This window comes from Branchiostoma lanceolatum, chromosome 2 (genome assembly GCF_035083965.1).
Source record: "Branchiostoma lanceolatum isolate klBraLanc5 chromosome 2, klBraLanc5.hap2, whole genome shotgun sequence".
Taxonomy (NCBI): Eukaryota; Metazoa; Chordata; class Leptocardii; order Amphioxiformes; family Branchiostomatidae; genus Branchiostoma; species Branchiostoma lanceolatum.
In genome coordinates this window covers 2,571,148-2,588,646 of record NC_089723.1, presented here as the reverse complement: position 1 = coordinate 2,588,646, position 17,499 = coordinate 2,571,148, and the positions used below count along the sequence as shown (strand labels likewise).

The 17,499-nt window shown below is 43.4% G+C and overlaps 2 protein-coding genes across 2 annotated transcripts; both read left to right on the top strand.

Moving 5' to 3' along the window:
* The first annotated feature begins 4,344 nt into the window (after positions 1–4,344).
* LOC136426470 (melanocyte-stimulating hormone receptor-like) lies at positions 4,345–5,448 on the top strand. Its single transcript, XM_066415134.1, has one exon. It carries the CDS (start codon positions 4,345–4,347, stop codon positions 5,446–5,448), a length of 1,104 nt encoding a protein of 367 aa, XP_066271231.1.
* Positions 5,449–9,026: 3,578 nt separating this feature from the next.
* LOC136427176 (acid-sensing ion channel 1C-like) lies at positions 9,027–16,847 on the top strand. Its single transcript, XM_066415950.1, has 12 exons — positions 9,027–9,227; positions 10,002–10,093; positions 10,638–10,736; positions 11,037–11,169; positions 11,945–12,040; positions 12,284–12,409; positions 13,104–13,256; positions 13,827–13,971; positions 14,287–14,343; positions 15,591–15,741; positions 15,997–16,088; positions 16,538–16,847. The coding sequence occupies exons 1-12, from the start codon at positions 9,153–9,155 to the stop codon at positions 16,723–16,725; spliced, it is 1,407 nt and encodes a 468-aa protein (XP_066272047.1). The 5' UTR covers positions 9,027–9,152; the 3' UTR covers positions 16,726–16,847.
* The last annotated feature ends 652 nt before the right edge of the window (positions 16,848–17,499 follow it).

Here is a 17,499-nt window from a genome sequence, read left to right as displayed (position 1 = left end):
TCAAACTGTTTCGGGTAGGAGAATGCTTAGACAGGCAAAGCAGTTCTGTAGAGAATCAGAGCCAAGAGTCAGGTACGTGGCAACAGTACTGATCTAGCCCATCCGCAAGGTTTCCGTTCGGAGTTTCCTCTCCTCCATTCAGGGTAAAGGAGACGAACTCCCTAAAAATATCGCTACCACTTAGGGTTTGTCACCAGCGTGCGTTACCTGGAGCCAGATTCTTACTAGTCCAAACGGAGACAATCTTCCTTGCTTACACCACCGTAACCGTAGGGTGCCTCATCAAGATTATTCGTCAAGACAAAAATGGAGGTAAATCTCAGTTCTACCCCAACCACCGACACACACCCCAACGCCAGTGGCAAGTGTCTACAATGGTTCGCGGAAAGCGGTCTCGCCGAAAACCTGACTTTCGAAGCTGTGAAGACGATTTGTTGGGATTCTGGCTCGGGTGCATTTGGTTTTCTCGGAAGAGAAGTCTTGACGATATCTTTAAGTGTTATAGCTATCCTGTTCAACGGCCTCGTCGTCTTCGGCGTTGCTAAGTTACAGCAAAACAAACCGCTGTACTACCTGATCGCAAATCTGGCTTTCACCGACATCATCACCAATGTGATCGGCAACGTTATGCTCGAGTTGGATGATGTCGTGACGTATCGACAGTTCACCTTGTTCTTAGTCACGGTGCTGCACTTCCCCGTGATTCTGTCCCTGGCGGGGCTGGTACTTCTGTCCATGGACCGCTACGTCTCCGTACAACACGCCATCTTCTACCACACCACCGTCCAGGGCTGGCACGTGCTGGCGGCGGTGGCAATCGCGTGGGTCTCCGCCGCTCTGCTCTGCTTCTCCCCGATGTTGGGCTGGAACTGCAACACGATGGGCACCAGCGCCGAGCTTTGTTTCCTGGGCGCAGTGGAGGTTAGCTACATCCTGTTCATGACAGTCCTGTGCGCGGCCGGGGTTGGCGTGGTGGTGTTCACGAACGCGCGCGTCTTCGTGACTCTCCGACGGCGCCTGACCGTGGCAGTGGACCTGAACCAGCAGCAGGACGGGCGCGTACACATGAACCAGCAACAGATCGTCTCCGCGCAGAAGAAGGCAAGAAGTGTCCTCGTCATCATAGCCGTGTTCTTGGTTGCCTGGCTCCTGTTTCTGTCGTGGCAGCTGTCGGTTCTTGTCACTGCGTTCAACGTCCGAGTGAATTCGCGTGCAGTCAGTTTGCACTTTTTCTGCGTCTTCCTCGTCGTCATGTGGTTGGTCCCCATCGTGAACCCTCTCGTGTACGCCTTCCGACTGCCGGCGTTGAGAAGGGTTGTCTGGGACAGTCTTAGGAACGGCGGGGTCCGCCTATGGCGTTGTCTCGTCCCACCGCAACAGGTGCATCCGGCCGCCATAGAGATGTAAGTTATAGTCATGTTGTTATAGAGATTCTGGTAATGTAAAAGTCGAAAATATACGTAGTACTAAGTTTCCTAAACTTTTTGAAATCAATTCATAGCGCTGGTGAAGGAAAATAAAGTATGTGTAACTTCAGTGATTAGGGCATAAATTTGAACCATTGTTGTTTTTGGCATGGTATATTTTTGTGATGTTGAATATCGTTTTATACAGGGCAAAAATTCAGTGATTTTCATTTTGTTATGCCGAAAAAAAGGGGACCTTTTCCTTCTATGGCGATCTTATGTGACTTTTATTAATAGTAGATGAATGGAATTCTGTAATTATTTTGTCGATATATACTGATGTAAATTGAAATTTCCGTTGTAATTTACATATGTCTATTTAAATGTGATAATGGTATTGTTATTAGTTGAAAAAAGATATTTAGAACTTTAAACGTTGCTGAGCACTGTAATGTAGTTGACCTCTAGCATATAGATATAGACAGTATGCGTAAGTTGAAACTGACTGTGTAAAAGACCAAAGTGTTGTTATAGGAAAATAACGTCTCTCTGGTTTGGGTAGGAATGTCAGCCATTGCTGCATGTAGCATGAATGGTGAATATCGTTATCATACCAGACAAAAGTTCAGTGAACTGCATGTCGATGCCTCGGAAGAAAGTGGATCTATTTATTCCTTTGTTATTCTATAGTATGTGACTTTGAAATACTAGATAATTGCAACTCTGTCATTGTAATGTAGCTGTGGTTTTGACTTAAAGTGAAATGGTCATTGTATTCTCAATATCTTTATTGCAATTTAGTGGATATGATTATAATATGGAACAATAAATATTTTGACTTTGAATGATTGCAAAGAAGCAATGTCATTGAATCATGATATATTGTGATAAACAAACAATCTATTTGCACAATCCCGTAAAATCTGGATCCTCGGAAAGATTCCGTTTGTAAAATATTCTTCGTAACGCCTTACGAGTTCAAACAACAATTACCTAAAAGCGTGTTCTTTCGGTGTTTGTCGGTGAGATGATAAACGAACAAATTGGCAGCACCCCTGCTGATCATCAACAAAACGGTATTTAATAAAAAAATACATCTCTTCAGTTTCATACAGCGAAGCGTAAGATAAAAGCTAGGATGTAGAAGAAAACCAGTTGCCTGACCAGTGTACAATCTTCTTCGCTAATCATATACGTCACGGGTTGCCATGGGAACACACGTTGTTTATATCAGAGATGCGCTGTTACAGACTATTACTACTAAGACAAACATCACCATATCTTGTACACAAAGCAATATTTTCTATGTACTGTTGTCATGTCCGACTCCTATATCCACCTACATAGGTCAATTTCTCCATAAATCATTCCAAAAGGGAGACAGAAATTACTAGGTATTACCCATATATGACTATATTGTAACCCATATGCTGGTTTCGATAAAATTTAGTACTTGGAAGTGTAGGATAGATTAGCCATATAGTATTGTTGATTTAATGCCATACATTGTACCATGTACGATTGTTGAGCAATAAAGTCCATTCATTCACTTCCCAAGGTCTTAAATTATCTGTAGGTGATCTACGTTACATGACCGTTGATTTTTGTCGGTCGCTCATCTGTTGCATAACGGCGTCCTTCCGCTTGGAAATGTGGCCTTAGCTGATCGCAAGATGAGAGCATACAGGAGCTTCCATATGATATTCCCGGTAAACTAGAGGGCTAAAATTACAAATACGACATATCTCTATATAGGTCATGTGGTAATTTGCAGCTCGAAATCCCGGACAGGGTTTCTTCTAGTAAGCTGTGGATATAACGATCACACCCACATCTATGTCTAAATCAGATTACAAAACACGAAGCATTATTAATCTTCCTCTTCTTCCTTGACGACAAAATGTCTGCTTTGATCAAGTGGCCTGTGCTTCATAAGTAATCTCATATCCACTTGACTCAAATCGACAACTCCATCTGAATCACAGGATCTTTGGGCCATTTATGTTTTTGTGAACACCAGCCATCTGTGAGATCTGGTGAACGTCATGCTTCGCTTCTCCTGCAGGAGCAAGGGAGAGATCACCAGCGACATTCTTCTATGGGCACCAAACCATGGCCATGCAAGTGTAGGCAGACCATGCACTGCCTACATCCTTCAACTGTGTCCAAATGCAAACTTTACTTTGGAAGACCTGCCAACTGCAATGGAGGATAGGGAGGGATAGAGAAGAAGAGTCATGGACATCCGTGAGACTGTCTTGACCAGATGACGATGATGAAACACTACAGCAGGTGGTCTAATCAGGTTTTAATATGTTTAAGTGTTTTTCGGCATGATGAAAAGCGTGCACATCTGTGGCAACGTCCGTCTTATCCTCTCAATGATCACGGAAACTAATTATAACGGATGTGCATCTCATTAACCTCATGCAGCCATAAAGACAACTGAGAGGATGAAAGAGAAACAATTTCCTTTAGAATCTTCTTTGGCGTTTCACACATGATTGATCTGATGCCTTTAAGTTTGCGGGTGACAAATGTGTGCAGTCATTCGCACTCCTGCCTGCATCTCCCTCGACATAGAGGGTAGAGAATACTAAATCGTACGGCTGGAGGTTTCCTACCTTCATCATCAAGCTGTTTCGGGTAGGAGAATGCTTAGACAGGCAAAGCAGTTCTGTAAAGAATCAGAGCCAAGAGTCAGGTACGTGGCAACAGTACTGATCTAGCCCATCCGCAAGGTTTCCGTTCGGAATTTCCTCTTCTCCATTCAGGGTGAAGGAGACGAACTTCCTAAAAATATTGCTACCACTGAGGGTTTGTCACCAGCGTGCGTTACCTGGAGCCAGATTCTTACTAGTCCAAACGGAGACAATCTTCCTTGCTTACACCACCGTAACCGTAGGGTGCCTCATCAAGATTATTCGTCAAGATAAAAATGGAGGTAAATCTCAGTTCTACCCCAACCGCCGACACACACCCCAACGCTAGTGGCAAGTGTCTACAATGGTTCGCGGAAAGCGGTCTCGCCGAAAACCTGACTTTCGAAGCTGTGAAGACGATTTGTTGGGATTCTGGCTCGGGTGCATTTGGTTTTCTCGGAAGAGAAGTCTTGACGGTATCTTTAAGTGTCATTGGTATCCTGCTTAACAGTCTCGTCGTCTTCGGCGTTGCTAAGTTACAGCAACACAAACCGCTGTACTACCTGATCGCAAATCTGGCTTTCACCGACATCATCACCAATGTGATCGGCAACGTTATGCTCGAGTTGGATGATGTCGTGACGTATCGACAGTTCACCTTGTTCTTAGTCACGGTGCTGCACTTCCCCGTGATTCTGTCCCTGACGGGGCTGGTACTTCTGTCCATGGACCGCTACGTCTCCGTACAACACGCCATCTTCTACCACACCACCGTCCGGGGCTGGCACGTGCTGGCGGCGGTGGCAGTCGCGTGGGTCTCCGCCGCTCTGCTCTGCTTCTCCCCGATGATGGGATGGAACTGCAACACGATGGGCACCAGCGCCGAGCTTTGTTTCCTGGGCGCAGTGGAGGTTAGCTACATCCTGTTCATGACGGTCCTCTGCGCTGCCGGGGTTGGCGTGGTGGTGTTCACGAACGCGCGCGTCTTCGTGACTCTCCGACGGCGCCTGGCCGTGGCAGCAGACGGAAACGAACAACAGGAGGACGGGCGCGTACACATGAACCAGCAACAGATCGTCTCCGCGCAGAAAAAAGCCAGAAGCGTCCTCGTCATCATAGCCGTGTTCTTGGTTGCCTGGCTCCTGTTTCTGTCGTGGCAGCTGTCGGTACTCGTCACTGCGTTTAACATCAGCGTGGATTCGCGTGCAGTCAGTTTGCACTTTTTCTGCGTCTTCCTCGTCGTCATGTGGCTGGTCCCCATCGTGAACCCTCTCGTGTACGCCTTCCGACTGCCGGCGTTGAGAAGGATGGTCTGGGACAGTCTTAGGAGCGGCGGGGTCCGCCTATGGCGGCGTCTGGTCCCGCCGCAACAGGTACATCCGGCCGACATTGAGATGTAAATCATTGCTACGTAGTAAAGGACATCTTGTACATCAAGAGTACATCATCTTATAGTTCTTGCTTCATTTGGAATTTAATTTTTAACTAAACACAGGTCGTGTAAGTTACTCAATATACAGGCAGTTTGCAGATCATGCAAACATAAAAAGAACTAAGAGTGACTGTAAACAGCAATGACATTTGAAAAGCCAAGTAAAAGGAAAATCAGCGTAACTTCTGGATCCACTTCAGAGGCGTCGCCAAAATCAACAGCGATTTCATGGGAAACAACAAACAGTCTGTATAAACAGGCTTTCGGCTCCGAGTAGCGCAGACGAACGCCTGAGCTGCACCGCCAACAAACCTAGATACAGCGGGCTTCGCGCTTGGGCTGCGAACAAAGCAGGATTTTAGAAGCCGCCCTTAAGAGGGTGTCACTCGGAACGGTTGAGATCATCTGAAAAGTAGCCAAACGTGTCATTCTGAGGCGCTACATCACTGCTCAAACACGGGAACACCGAGGTCGTGCCACTTGCACGGGACTTATAACACTTGCTGCCAGACTATAATTGCAAACTATAGGAAGAAAAAACAAGATTGCTAACCAGAAGACCACTACGTTCAGCAGTATGGAAAATTGAGGTGAGTTTCACATTTCACAAGCTTAAGTTGCACGGTATGTGTGCGAGCTCTCGAACTCGTTTTGTCAACATTCGATGGGAATTTTAACTACAAGAACAATCAAAACGCGTTTTTTCTGATCTACCTTAGTGATGATTATTGGCGCCCTGTTTATTTTGGCAACCCCTAAAATGCGACAGAATGCCGTCTGGATTCAAGATCATTGAAAGAAATGTTACAAGAAAGTTGAAAATCCATTTTGACCCAGTTTGGTGTCCAGAATCCAAGGGGTTGAAATCTTTAAAAGTCGCGGTATTTTATCATTATTGGCAGCTGGATCTATGAGACGGATGAATCTTTGCATCTTCGTTTTTTTATCATTCAACACTGCATAAAGTATACAAGGGCATTGTGGTGCTGTACACATGTGTAAGTCACTACGAGTAACCGTTAATCCGTTTCACACTGAGAGTGCATTAGTGGTGCTCTACTTGGCTCAACTCACGGTAATGTTTTACAAGGCGCACAACATTGAAGCGTATGATCTTCCCAGTTGACAAAATTGCTTTAAAGGCCAGCCTTCGGTTTAAAAGGTTTTAAGGCTACTTTTGCTGTAACCACATGCATGTATTTGGTTTTCCGAACAGTCATTAGATAAAAGAGGTAGACGGTGTGTCTGTGTCTTGTATAAATGCGCCTTTTTTGTCCCTTTTATGAGACGTGTTTTTGTTCAATGTATCAAACTGAAAGAAATAAACAAGCTTAAACAAGGTTACAACAAACGTAAGGCAAAATCTACCTGTGTGTAAAAATCTACGAGCTGTATTGAGCACGAAGAGAGAAAAAGACAGGCTGAAATTCAGTATTAAAATCGTGATGTTAAGTTAAGCTTTGAGGGCGATATAATATCCCGAGTTGACACAATTTTCGTTTTAAGTCCAGCCATAGATAAAAGGTCTTGAATGCAGGGCTGCTTTCGTTGTAACCACTGACGTGTAAATAGCTGAACATCCACTTTCCAAGCAGATATTGAAAGAAAGAGGTTTGAAGGTGTGGCTGCGTCTTTTTCTCCCTTTTGTGAGACCTTTAAGTGGTGTTTTTCAAAATATGTATCAAACTGATAAAAATAAACAAGCTTCAGCACCCTTACAAGATACTTAAGACACATCTACCTATGAACCTACGAGCTCTATTCGATATGAACAGAACTAGAAAAAAAGGACACACACTTTTTTGACGATGTAAGTTGGTTTTCCATAATGTTTAAACGTTGCTATGTAAATTCCGAATACTTGGCATACGTTCTGAATGCGTCAACAGGTAACACTATATCTAGGAATTTTATGGTTTTTGAATTTTCGTCTTCCTCCTTAATGATTCAAGACGTCCGCGAAGTTCTAGGTTTTCCATATCCTTGTATATTATACAAAAGATTTTTGGTGTGGGGTAAACGACAAACTTAAGGCGCATCGTTCCATGTCAACGGAGTTCTCGGTTTCAACGTTCTTGTAAATACGGTTAGGGTTTGGGGCAAAAGAACAAGACAGGGCGTATCATTTCATAAAAGTTAGAGTTCTAGGTTTCTACGTTGGTGTTGGGTAAAGACTCGAGACGGAGCGCATCGTTCCATTTCCGTGAAGGTCGTTCTCGTCGACTGACGAACTGTCACCCGGGAAGAATTGAGAATGGCGTAACCATCTGTAGCAGAAGGGTAGCACTGCTGCTCTTTCGACAGCCAAAATTCATTTGTTTTGACCCTTTGCATGTCAATTCTTATCCTGATGCACAGTATCACAATTTCAACAACGCATAAACATGAGCTTTTGTGGAGGAAATAATCAGGAGCTACACAAATTGTTTTCTTAAATCTTGATTTGCCACTTTGCGATTTTTAGTTTCTTGGTTGATTAAAACAAGAGTTACAGGTACTTTTGTTTGCCCTTAATGACGTTGAGAAACCGGTTTTCCTGAGGATCAATATCTAGCATTTCTATTCACTGGAGGCTTACCAGATCCTGTGTCCGGATACCCTTATTTCTGCCCGTCAGGTGTTTCAGAAGGTAGGAATTGTTTTTCGTCCAATTCCGGCATATATCGGACGCTGTTGGCACCAATGACGTCCCCGATTTTATTTGTTGCGGTTCAAGAACGCCTCAAAATTAAGGGAGATCGAAGTCTACTTTTTGCGCAACACTCTATCTTCTGTTCTTCTCTATTTAATTCTACAAATTACAGCAGAACTTTTTTAATTTTGAAAAACTCTGACTTCTAAGAGTAGCTGTTACAAAAATAATTTCGTTCAGAGTAGGGCGTGTTGGTCATGGGCGATCCCACACACCTGGTAACGTAACCACGTCTGTCGGCCAGTATAGGTCTGACGGACAAGACGATACTTAAGTCCCCTTGTCGCTGCCCAACCCTCAACTAAAGGCCGTCGTTGTTTGTTGTTATTTTGTGGAATTGCAGCCGGTCTGGCAGTCTGTGGCGGTCTTTATTTTTATAGATTGGAAATGTTTCGAAGACAGGAAAACGAAGTAGTAAGTTTCACTTTCATTGTAATTCCAATAGGCCCGAGGGATTTGACACAACGCTCAAATGATTTTATAGATCAAACGATAACCTTTTTATGCTTTTTTAAAAATCTTTTGAGTCATACTTTAAATTTTGCATGAATTTCAATGATGATGTCATGGGCAACACAAATCCAATTACAATTGCAGCGCGATCGCCGTCTAGTGGAATTACTGTACTTATTTAATTTGTGTTCAACTCGTAACGATGGCGATGACACTAGTCTCAATCCTCGGCCTCTCACTGACCCTTTTCTTGCCGCTAAATTCTTTTTGAACTACACTTGCTTAGAGGTGACTCGGTTGCACTAGCTACCTTTTCTCTAGTTTGTTTGCTTTTCTTGCTTGAGTCCGCCAAAGCTGCCAGCTGAACAAAAGACTAAGCCTTCATATAGGGCACCCCGCTGGAATCTGGAGAGCATCCATGTGAGTGCCCTAGTCACATCGCTCTATCTTCATATTCTCACAGTTGAGGGAAGAAGACGGATTCGCAGCGGGTTTCACGTTAGTTCCGTAAGCAGGAACCTTCCGCCATGTCGCCCGAGGATGAGAAAGAGTCCCCAGAGAAAGAGTTCGCGGGCAACACGACTCTACACGGACTAAACAGGGTAGGTGCTGTACTATTCTCTATTTGCGAAAACGTTTAACTTTAAGGACGGGTGAGTGAAATATGTTTTGTTTTGGTATTGCGTTCGATTGTATGTTTGAAAAGGCCTGGTCCCTGAAAAACATTTAATTATCATTTTGTAGATTTGTCTCCAGGATGGCGGGAACACAGGTAACATATCGTACAGTCATATTGTACAGGCTACACAGGAAGTACGTCATATCGTGCAGGCTACACAGGAAGTACGTCATATCGTGCAGGCTACACAGGAAGTACGTCATGTCGTCGCTGCAGCTTGCATGTTCGATCACCAAAGTCAATCATTTTGTTTTTCATTCTTACTCCATCACGACCAATCTGTGAGGTTGTCGAAACGTTCACAAGAACAGAGTTCCAGCAAAGGGGTACTCCTCATATTCACTGTTTATTTGCGAGCCGTAGCGAAGACGCATTGCACTATCATAATATATAATAGCTAACGAATATGCGTCATGCTTAATCTTCAGTCTGAGGTTCGACCTCTTTACATTACACTTAGATATTGCGCGCGCGCGCTTGGCTTGACTTCAAAAGAAAAAAACGACAAGGCGACCCTGACAATCTCGGGACAGGTGGACGCCTTTAGGTCGTATTTGTAAAGATTTTTGCTGTTGGCTCCTATGATTTTTAAAGTAAGGTTTAGCTTTATTACGTATTACATTACAAGTTGCCATGCAACGTGCCACTGAATCAAATATTGTATCATTTCCACCTGTTGTTCCTTCTCTCCCCCCAGATTGTGATCGCCCCCAGTATCTACTTCCGGGTCCTGTGGGTTCTCGCTATCCTCTGTTCCTACGCCGGCTTCGCGTACATGTTCAGCTCCATGTAAGTATCTAACATTATGTAGTAACTATAAGCTCTCTTTACATATACAGGGATAGACTGACGTATACGTACCCTAGCTTGTAGATACAGACATACATGTATGTACATACATAGATGCGTAGATAGGTTATTTAGATACAAGGATAGATAAAAAAGACAAAGATAAAAGGATATAAGATGGACGCATAGAGATGATGATGGATAGATCGATGGATCACTAGATAGATCGATCGCTTGATCGATCGATAAATGGATAGATAGATAGATAGATAGATAGATAGATAGATAGATAGATGGATAGATAGATAGATAGATAGATAGATAGATGGATAGATGGATAGATAGATGGATGGATAGATTGGCAGAGAGATAAATAGGATTGTTAGATTGGTTTATGCTAACAAACTGGCCCACACTTTTTTAATATTCTATCAGTAATTATCGTTTTGAAAGGCAATTACTTACATCCAATCTGAAAAAAAGCCCATTGTTTATATGTATGTTGTATCAAGCAGACTATAACGCATCCTTCCGCGCTCCTCAGGATTGTGGACTATTTTAGTTACGACACCATCACGGATACGAAGCTGAAGTTTACAGACGCGTTACCGTTTCCAGCCGTCACAATCTGCAACATGAACAAGTACGTACACACCTCTCCCCGCCCTAATTTGTTCAACTCCCCATTCCACCAGGACGGCACTCTCGCCGCGCTCTCTCTACGACCTAAAATTTAAAAAGAGTAAGAGAACGAATTTCACAGTTAAAAAGCGAATCATTTTACGCTATGTGTGTTTTGTTGTCTTTTCAGCCATACTTTTCATTTTGCAGAATATCTCAACTGTGAAATAAAGGAGTAAACAAATTAGACTTTCACTCATTTACTTACTTCATTCATTCATTTGTATATTCATTCCTTAACTCATTCGTTCTGGTCGTATAGGTTTGATGCCAACAAACTAAAGCTAGTAGAGTGGTCTTTCCTGTCTCCGTACCTGTTTGGTGCTCAGTACGACATCCCCACACTCCTGGCCAATGGCATACAGCCTGACGAAACCATCAACTCCACTCTAACGGTGAGTAGAAACGCTGATACACATGAAACCTTCCCACAAATTTGCTGCCAACCATTCTTCAACCAAAGTCGGCGTTTGTTTATTGGGTGTAAGTCTGGCATCCATCCTGTTCTAGCTCCAGGTATGCTGCGTAGTTCAGGGTTAGCGATCTTGCCTCTGGAACTAGAAGCCCCGGGTTCGATCCCGGCTGTGTCGCTCACCCGACATGCACGCTACCGGAAAGGGGCGCAGTCCTTAGGACGGGACGTTAAGCCGTGGTCTAATATTGTGCTTGTCGAAAAGAGCTAGGGAAATTTCCTCGGTACAATAAACCTGTAAATACTGTACGTATCGTCTGTCTTCTCTGTCACGACCAGTGGAAGAGTAGCTCATCTGCTCATTGAGTTCGTTTGAGCTAAACTGGTTCGAGATCCCTTTCCTTTCCCGGCCGGGCCCCGAAGCCACAAATTTGTCCCGGTTGACCTCCCGGTACTCGCACTATTAGTTCAGGGCGTCTGTTTGTTACCAGGTCCGGCGTTGATTTTAAGGCCAGATTAAAATGATTCGGGGGCCCGGCCGGCCCAGACATTAACCGGCAGCCGCAGGGATCGCACCCGAAAGTGAAGAAAAAAACAGTCAGTAAACTACCGGACTTGTTCTAATCGGGACCTAAGCAATAGCTAGTCAGAAATTAGTGATAAGAATATAACTCTTCCATGGGTGGATGAAAGCTTATCTTATTCTTATTTCATGTAACTGACCCAATGCTAATCGCGTTTTTCTTGTGACGAAACAGAACGTAACAGAAGATATCGTGTTGCAAAACGGCTTCGACGTCAACCCCGATCGCATGTCACTGTGCTTCTGGAAAGCAGAGGGTTGCACCTATTTGGTAAGTCGATAGGGGGCACTTCACATTAGGCTTGTGTTGTGAACTAAATCCACTGAATTCTGCGCCGTATGTAGTCAATGTAACTAAAGGAATGTGCAACAGCGAGCACAATAGATCTCCCCAGTTTAAAAATCTGGTTATACTTACTTTGTAATGCCAGGCCCGTCGCTTTTGTAGCTATCCCATTTGTCATTTGTTTAATTGGCAACATTTAACAAGGGACTGTACTTTTAATTCGCACAGAACTTTACTCATTCCTACACCACCTTCGGCAACTGTTACACATTCAACTCCGACAAATCCAACACGCTTTGGCAGACCATGGAGGGATACGGAAACGGCCTCTTGGTCTTTGTCGACGTGAGAGCGGTAAGTTCGAGTACTTATCATGTTAAAAGCTTACCCTACTAAAAACGGTGCTCAAAAACTTATCGATGGTGCTCAAACGAATGTCATTACCTAAGCTCTTCAATGTCGAGTAAAGTTAATATCTAAGTATTGATAGAAACATTAGCGACTTAAGGACTGACGATTATGGCAGCCTTTTCCCTTTGCGTCAACAGTAATAACGATTGATTTATTGATTCATTGATTCAGCAATAGATCGATGAATTGATTCATAAATTCATAAATTCATAAATTCATAAATTCATAAATTCATAAATTCATAAATTCATAAATTCATAAATTCATAAATTCATAAATTCATAAATTCATAAATTCATAAATTCATAAATTCATAAATTCATAAATTCATAAATTCATAAATTCATCCATTCATAAATTCATCCATTCATAAATTCATAAATTCATAAATTCATAAATTCATAAATTCATAAATTCATAAATTCATAAATTCATAAATTCATAAATTCATAAATTCATAAAGTAACTAATTGAGAGATCGATCGATTCACTAATCAATGGATGGATGGATGGATAGATGGATGGATAGATGGATGGGTGGATGGGTGGATGGGTGAATGGATGAATGGATGGATGGATGGATGGATGGATTAGTTGATTCATTCATTCATTGATTCATCCATTGATTCTTCCTCAGGAAGAGTACACGGAAAACTTCTTTACGGGCGGAAACTCCGAAGTTGGGCTGAAGGTCCTGGTGCACGACCAAGACGAGCCGCCCATAATAGACACCCAGGGCATCGCTCTCGCGCCGGGCAACCACGCTTTCATCAGCGTCAAGCGGACAGTGGTGAGTCCTTCCGCGAATATTTTTACAGCAACTAAGGTTTTGATTAACTTACATATGCCATGGGGATACCAAAACTGCGCATACCAAAACTGTGATTGAAGTGCGGTGGCCACATATTCAAGGCACCCTTATACCGAGTTTTTGGCCTGTTCCTAGTATTTCACCTATACATGTATGACCTGAAATTCGGTAAAAGACTTCAATCGCAGTTTTGGTATACGCCATTTCAAAATGACTGATTTTGGGGACTAATTGGCCTATTTTGAGACCAAAATTCCTATTCCCGTCCGTTCCATCTGCCGTTGACCAAGGAGCACGTGTTCAATTTGGGTTACCTGAGGTCATGTTGCAGGAACACACGAGCAATGAACGATATATTCAAATTAGTGTAGCTTACATCATTACAAAAAGGTCCATTATTGCAATGGGGGGAGTGAAATATGCTGTATTTGCTCAGGAGCAAATGACGGACATTCCAGTTTTTGTCCTTCTACTGCGCTACCGTCAAAATGTCGCCAGGTCTATGCATAATCTATATTGTATCTTATTGATCCATTTTCTCCGCCACAGTACGAGAACCACGTGCCTCCGTGGGGGGTCTGCGAGGACCTGCAGCTGAAGTATTACGACACCTACACCTTGCCTGCCTGTTACCTGGAGTGCAGGGCTAACCACATTGCTGCCAACTGCAGCTGTCGGCCTTACTTCTTGCCAGGTGTGGTTTAATTTTTCCAATTTTTCAATTTAGTGAACGTCCAACAAAACTGGACGTAAAGTTTTAAATAATCTTCCATCCATTTTTTTTGTATTTTACCTGACGTACAAGAACTTGTAGGTTGGTCTTCAACTCCTTAAGTTCAAAACAATAAAAGCTTTTCTAGCGCTAGTCTTGGTTGACCCCAAGACGAGATCACCGGGTTGAAGAAGAGACAGAGAACGTCGCAAAAGTGGCAAACTTCTTTGTTGTGTGTAAAGGTTAAATCTGTGTCAAACGATTTCTAATTAAACATTATTTCCTTTTTTATCCCAGGCACAGCACCACTCTGCGACCCAACTAATATCTCCACCTGTGTTAGAACCGTAGTAGGTGAGTATGCTTACAAATGTCTTATACCAAGTCAGAAAAATATAAGGATCATTATTTAGGTCATTTCATGTAATAGAGATGCCAGACTACAAGAGTTACCAACTTTTGAAATGACGATTTTTGGCGAATGTTTTATCTCAAAATAACGATAAAAATTCGCCAAAAATCGTCATTTCGAAATATAAACATAGGCACGCGTAATCCTTGATGTATTACTATCATATCATTGCAGCATCGAAGTACAAGCCAAGGAGAGCCTTTTTTCTAAAAATGGGCGTGGCCTTATAACCCTTGGTGACGTAATCATGACGTCATACCAATTTGCATAAATTATCACCTTGCTATAAGGTACTACCTGAAAAAATAAAGATTGAGGAAGGTTTACAGATGTATGATAAGATGTATAAACGGTTTTTTCAAGAACATCCCAAAACTCCTCAGCCACCCTTCAATGGTACCTTAAGTGTTCAAACCCCCTAACCCAGGAATATCGTAGAATGAAACTCGCAGGCATTAAGCACATTAGGGACATTCTCACTTGCAACAACAGTTAGATATGCAAAGGTAAGGTGTTCAGCGCAATGCAACCAGCTGCTGTCGCGCCGCGTGCCTGCGAAGCTGATATGGTACATTGTTATTCAACTCAAGAAAATCGACTCATTAGGAATATTCGACCGAATTATTCGGTCTTCATCAGCTATTTGACCCAAACGCTGTAGTCACGTGATTACACACGTGTGACGTCAGCATGGGTTTAAAGTTCATCGGAAGTCGGTACCGTCCCCTGTACCGGTTGTAGCCTGAGTACCAACCTCCGTAGTGACCGCTGGCTCAAAAGAATTCGCTTGCTAACCACGGAGTCTGACCCTGCGCGTATCCGTAACGGCTGTCTCATTATCACGTAATGAGGGGAATTCGAGCTGCGTTCGGTACCATTTTTCGTTCCAAGGTGTCTCTATTGCCCTGTTCGGGTCCAGTTTTGAAAGAATCGCCATGGCAACAGTTCTTAGAACCTACCCGTTACGAAGAACAGTGTGGCATGGGGAGGGGCGTAGACGAATGGGGCCAATCAGCGAGCTCGTTCAAAATCTAAACGAATATCTGAATAACAGCCGTTACGGATACGCGCAGGGTCAGACTCCGTGGCTAGCAGGCGAATTCTTTTGAGCCAGCGGTCACTACGGAGGTTGGTACTCAGGCTATACCGGTTGAGAGAAGGTTTGTGAATATTTGTGCATTTCTTACAGGGAAGGTGATCTCTGGAGAGCTGGAGTGTAACTGCCCCGTACCCTGCCATATGACAAAATATAGCACATCTGTGTCCTACGGGGGCTGGCCAAATAAAAACACCCGGGACTACATCGTCAGTACTTTCGGCAAAACTAGAGACTACATGAGGTGAGTTTACGATGCTGCACGAAATGTGTGCACCAATTATAATAGGGAAATACACACACACACGTTCGCATACATAAAACACTGAACCACACGCACACAGACACACACAAACACGCACACACACGCACAAACACCGTAACACACACACGAGCGAAAAGGTGGCGATTTAAATCTCTTCAACGACCCTCTCCTAACTTTCAAAACAAACAAAAATCCTGCATTCGTTCATTGTTACTTCCTTGTTGTTTGCTTCAGAGATAACGGCGTTGTCTTCAGCGTGTTCTACGAGCAGCTGAGCTATCAGAAAGTCAGGGAGCTGAAAGCCATGGACACTGGACAACTTGCAAGTACGTACATGTAGAATGTATTTACGCTGTCTGTATAAGCATCTCCTGACATTTGCCATAACTAGACTTGTTACACTGATGCTTTATATCGTTCGTTAACTATAACAGTTAGTACTGAAAGGTCCTGAGATCACCTCCAACCTCTCTCTTCCCTCTCAGGGTTTGCATTACTCTTATCGAGTAGCTCCCTGTCACCTCGCAAACTTAAGGCATTCCTGACAGCTGAGTTTTGTACGACTTGCTATGAAATTTTTTGTCTAAGATGCTTGTTGATCGTTGCTATTGGAACAGCCTGCTTGAAAAATCTACGCCATAAAAATCGTGCGACAGCCTACGATTAATGTGGCCGCGAATTCACACAACTCTCGCTCCTCCTCCTCTTACTATTCCTGCTTCATTTGAAAAGGCATCAATAAGCTGATGTGTACGCCCCCCTCCCCACCCTGCAGGTAACATCGGAGGGATGATGGGCCTGTTCATAGGAGCCAGCCTGCTGACCATCGTGGAGGTGTGGGAGTACCTGTGGCAGCGGCTCAAGGGTTTCCTTGGGAAACATCGGCGTCCTAAGATCGTACAGGTCCAAGCTGCACCTGACGACAAAAACGGGGGCATCTACAACGGAGCTTTTCACAAATGAAATTTGTTTTTGTTGTTGCTGACAGGACCAAGACACTGTATCAAAGCGTTGAGCACGTCGGTGGCTTTTCAGTGACTTCAAGGAAAGTAATGCCATAAGTATCATAGCATATATAGCAGGTTTATTATCTTCGCCGAGTACTTGTACTCGGAGAAGATTATGTTTTCGGTTGAAAAATCTGTTGGGTGGGTCTGAATGTATGTCAGGAGCATAACTCAAGAAAACTTCAATGAATCTTTATGATTTTTGGTAGGTGTGTAGTGGTTGTGTAAAGGAAGGTCAAGTTCGAAAATGGTTTACCTTGCGTTTTTCAATAGTACTGCAGCGAACTTTGCATTTTTTTGTGTTTGTATGTAGGCAAAAAAAGTGACGGAAACGTTGATAGATCTTCATGATTTTTTGAAGGTGCGTAGATGGTGTAGAAACGGAGGTCAAGTTCAAAAATGGTTCCCCTGGTATTTTCCGTCGGTAGTGCAGCGGGCTTTGTGTGGATGTGTATTTGTATGTCGCCAGCATAACTCGAGAAGCTGTTGATGGATCCTTATGATATTTAGTGGATGGGTAGGATTTACAGAAAGGAAGGTCAAGTTCGATAATGGGCCTTCTAGCGGGTACCAAAGGTACTGCAGCAGAGCTTAAAAATTTAGGGGCATATTTTCTGAAAGTGCTATGGTCATGATTTTTGTGTGGTAGATAGTTCATGCCACAGAAAGTAAGTTCTGTAAATTTTGCCCCCCTAGCGGCTTGTTAAGAACTGCAGTGGGTGTTTTTGTT

Bases quoted from the DNA above. Each gene is read 5' to 3' on its own strand.
- LOC136426470 (XM_066415134.1), top strand. From the start codon at position 4,345: ATGGAGGTAAATCTCAGTTCTACCCCAACCGCCGACACACACCCCAAC.
- LOC136427176 (XM_066415950.1), top strand. From the start codon at position 9,153: ATGTCGCCCGAGGATGAGAAAGAGTCCCCAGAGAAAGAGTTCGCGGGC. The intron at 12,410-13,103 runs GTAAGTTCGAGT...ATTCTTCCTCAG, and splicing joins TCTTTGTCGACGTGAGAGCG to GAAGAGTACACGGAAAACTT. The intron at 15,742-15,996 runs GTGAGTTTACGA...TGTTTGCTTCAG, and splicing joins AAAACTAGAGACTACATGAG to AGATAACGGCGTTGTCTTCA.